At 62.1% G+C, this 2055-nt stretch overlaps 2 protein-coding genes across 2 annotated transcripts in view; one reads left to right on the forward strand and one right to left on the reverse strand.

Moving 5' to 3' along the window:
* Positions 1-668, forward strand: part of ATEG_04132 (BTB/POZ domain-containing protein) — a gene marked incomplete at both ends in the record, with an annotated part of 1735 nt that extends 1067 nt beyond the window's left edge. The window contains one exon of the mRNA XM_001213310.1: positions 54-668. Within this exon, the coding sequence (XP_001213310.1) occupies positions 54-668 (615 nt within the window). The remainder of the gene's footprint in view (positions 1-53) is intronic.
* Positions 669-919: 251 nt separating this feature from the next.
* Positions 920-2055, reverse strand: part of ATEG_04133 (uncharacterized protein) — a gene marked incomplete at both ends in the record, with an annotated part of 3319 nt that continues 2183 nt past the window's right edge. The window contains one exon of the mRNA XM_001213311.1: positions 920-1960. Within this exon, the coding sequence (XP_001213311.1) occupies positions 920-1960 (1041 nt within the window). The remainder of the gene's footprint in view (positions 1961-2055) is intronic.

Raw genomic sequence — 2055 nt, forward strand, 5'->3', positions numbered from 1 at the left:
ACCCCCCCCCCCCACACCTGCCCCCCGCCGTGCTTGACAACATTGACGACAAGGTTGATGACCTCGAAGATCTCAAGGCCCGGGTCGACTACAAGGTCCTGTGTCTCACCCTGACCACCTCGCGCGGCGAGCGCGTCTCCCCGACAAACGCCTACCTCGACTGGCTGGCCGTGTCGCTCTTCCGCCAGTGGTTCGTCGACAGCACCACTCCGCCGCCACCCCCCATCCTCAAAAACGGCGCCCCCACCAGCGCCACCGCCAACTCCCACCACCACAGCAGCAGCGCCGGCGGTAGCAGCGGCAAACCCGCCGACTCGCACTCTTCCCGAGCACCCCCGTCCATGGCTGCACCCCTGTCCTCCGCGCAGGTCTACCGACTGATCGGCTCATCCTCGTTGCAGGCGTACCTGCCGCGCGAGGAGCTGAAACGTTTCCTGAAGGTGCATCCAACGCCGTCGTCCGAGGCGCTGTACACGCGGGACGTGTTGAAGCGCTTCGAGCGCAAGATGGACGAGATCAAGCGGCTGGCCCGGGAGATCGTCAAACCGCTCATGCGCAACTTTCTTGAGCTCGATTTGAAGAGCGGCGGCGGCGATGTCGCGGGGGACACCGGGCTGCCGTATCTCACTTGTATCAAGGTGGAGGATATCGATATCCCGTGGAGTTGATCGGGTATGATTAGGATTGGATGGCGGGATTGGTTTGATCTTTCGGTTGATTTCTCTAATGATTCATGTAATGTGCTACGAGGTTATGATTGTTATGTTCTGCTTTTGGGCGAGGTTTGCTTTAGGTTTTCTATTCTACTGTACATCTAATGATCACATAGTGTCTGTTGAGAAGTCGAGTCGTTGGAGAAATATTATACACATGTATTTACCACAGAACATATCTTACAGTACGTTGAACCCTCTACATACTAAGCACGCTGCGGCCCGATGGTTTCAATGCCACCCATGTAACTCCGCAACACCTCCGGCACAACCACCACTCCCCGCTGGGCATCCCATCCGTTCTCAAGAATGGCAGCCAGCACGCGGGGCACGGCCATCGCTGTGCCATTGACTGTATGCGGGAACCGCGAGTCCTTGGCCTTGCCGCCGCGCACGCGCGTACCGAGCCGGCGACTCTGGTAGTCAGTGCAGATCGACGCGGAGGTGACCTCTCCCCAGGCGGACTCCAGCTCCGGCGCGGCGCCCTCCGCCGTAGCGCGTAGTCGCGACGGGAAGAGGGCCTCGATATCGCGTTTGCGGGTGGCGCTGGCCCCGAGGTCGGAGGTGGGCATCTCAAGGACGCGACAGGGCAGGCCGAGTGCGGTGAGGATCTCGGTTTGGATGGCGAGGAGCTCGGCGAACAGGTCGTCGGAGGTGGGGGTGTTCTCGGCTCCCGTTTCTGTGCTCTCGAGGTTATCGGCCCAGGCGAACATCTCGACCTTGGTGAACTCGTGCACGCGGTAGAGGCCCTTGGTGTCGACGCCGCGCGAGCCGGCCTCGGCGCGATAGCAGCGACTGGGGCCGACGAGCTTGAGCGGCAGCACGGAAGCGTCGAGATCGCGGCCGGCGTACATGGCGGCGAGGGGAATCTCCGCGGTGCCGGCGAGCGAGCGCGGAGGCTTAGACGCCTTGTCCCGGTCGGACTGCTCGATGGCCCAGATCTGCTGTTCGTTGTGCTGGTCGCGGGGCTGGAAGCCGCAAGCTTCGGCGATGTACGAGTAGACGATGGACGGCGGGGAGACAGGTTTCCAGCCGCGGGCGCGGGCGACGCCCAGGGCGTACTGAATGAGAGCCTGCTCCAACAGGGCGCCCTCGTTGGTGAGGAAATACCATCCCCAGCCGGTGGTGGTGGCCGAGCTGGTGAAATCAATCAGGCCGAGGGTGGTGCCGATGGCGACGTGTGAGCGGGAGGGATCTGGCTGGCGATGAACCCAGTCCGGCGGCGCATTGGGATCGAAGTTGATGTACTGGATGAGTTTGGGGTCGTCGCCGATGGGGGTTTCAGCGGAGGAGAGGTTCGGCAAGGAAAGCGCCAGACGGTGGATTTCTTCAGTGCAGGCGG

Source organism: Aspergillus terreus, genomic scaffold (genome assembly GCF_000149615.1).
Source record: "Aspergillus terreus NIH2624 scaffold_5 genomic scaffold, whole genome shotgun sequence".
Lineage (NCBI taxonomy): Eukaryota > Fungi > Ascomycota > Eurotiomycetes > Eurotiales > Aspergillaceae > Aspergillus > Aspergillus terreus.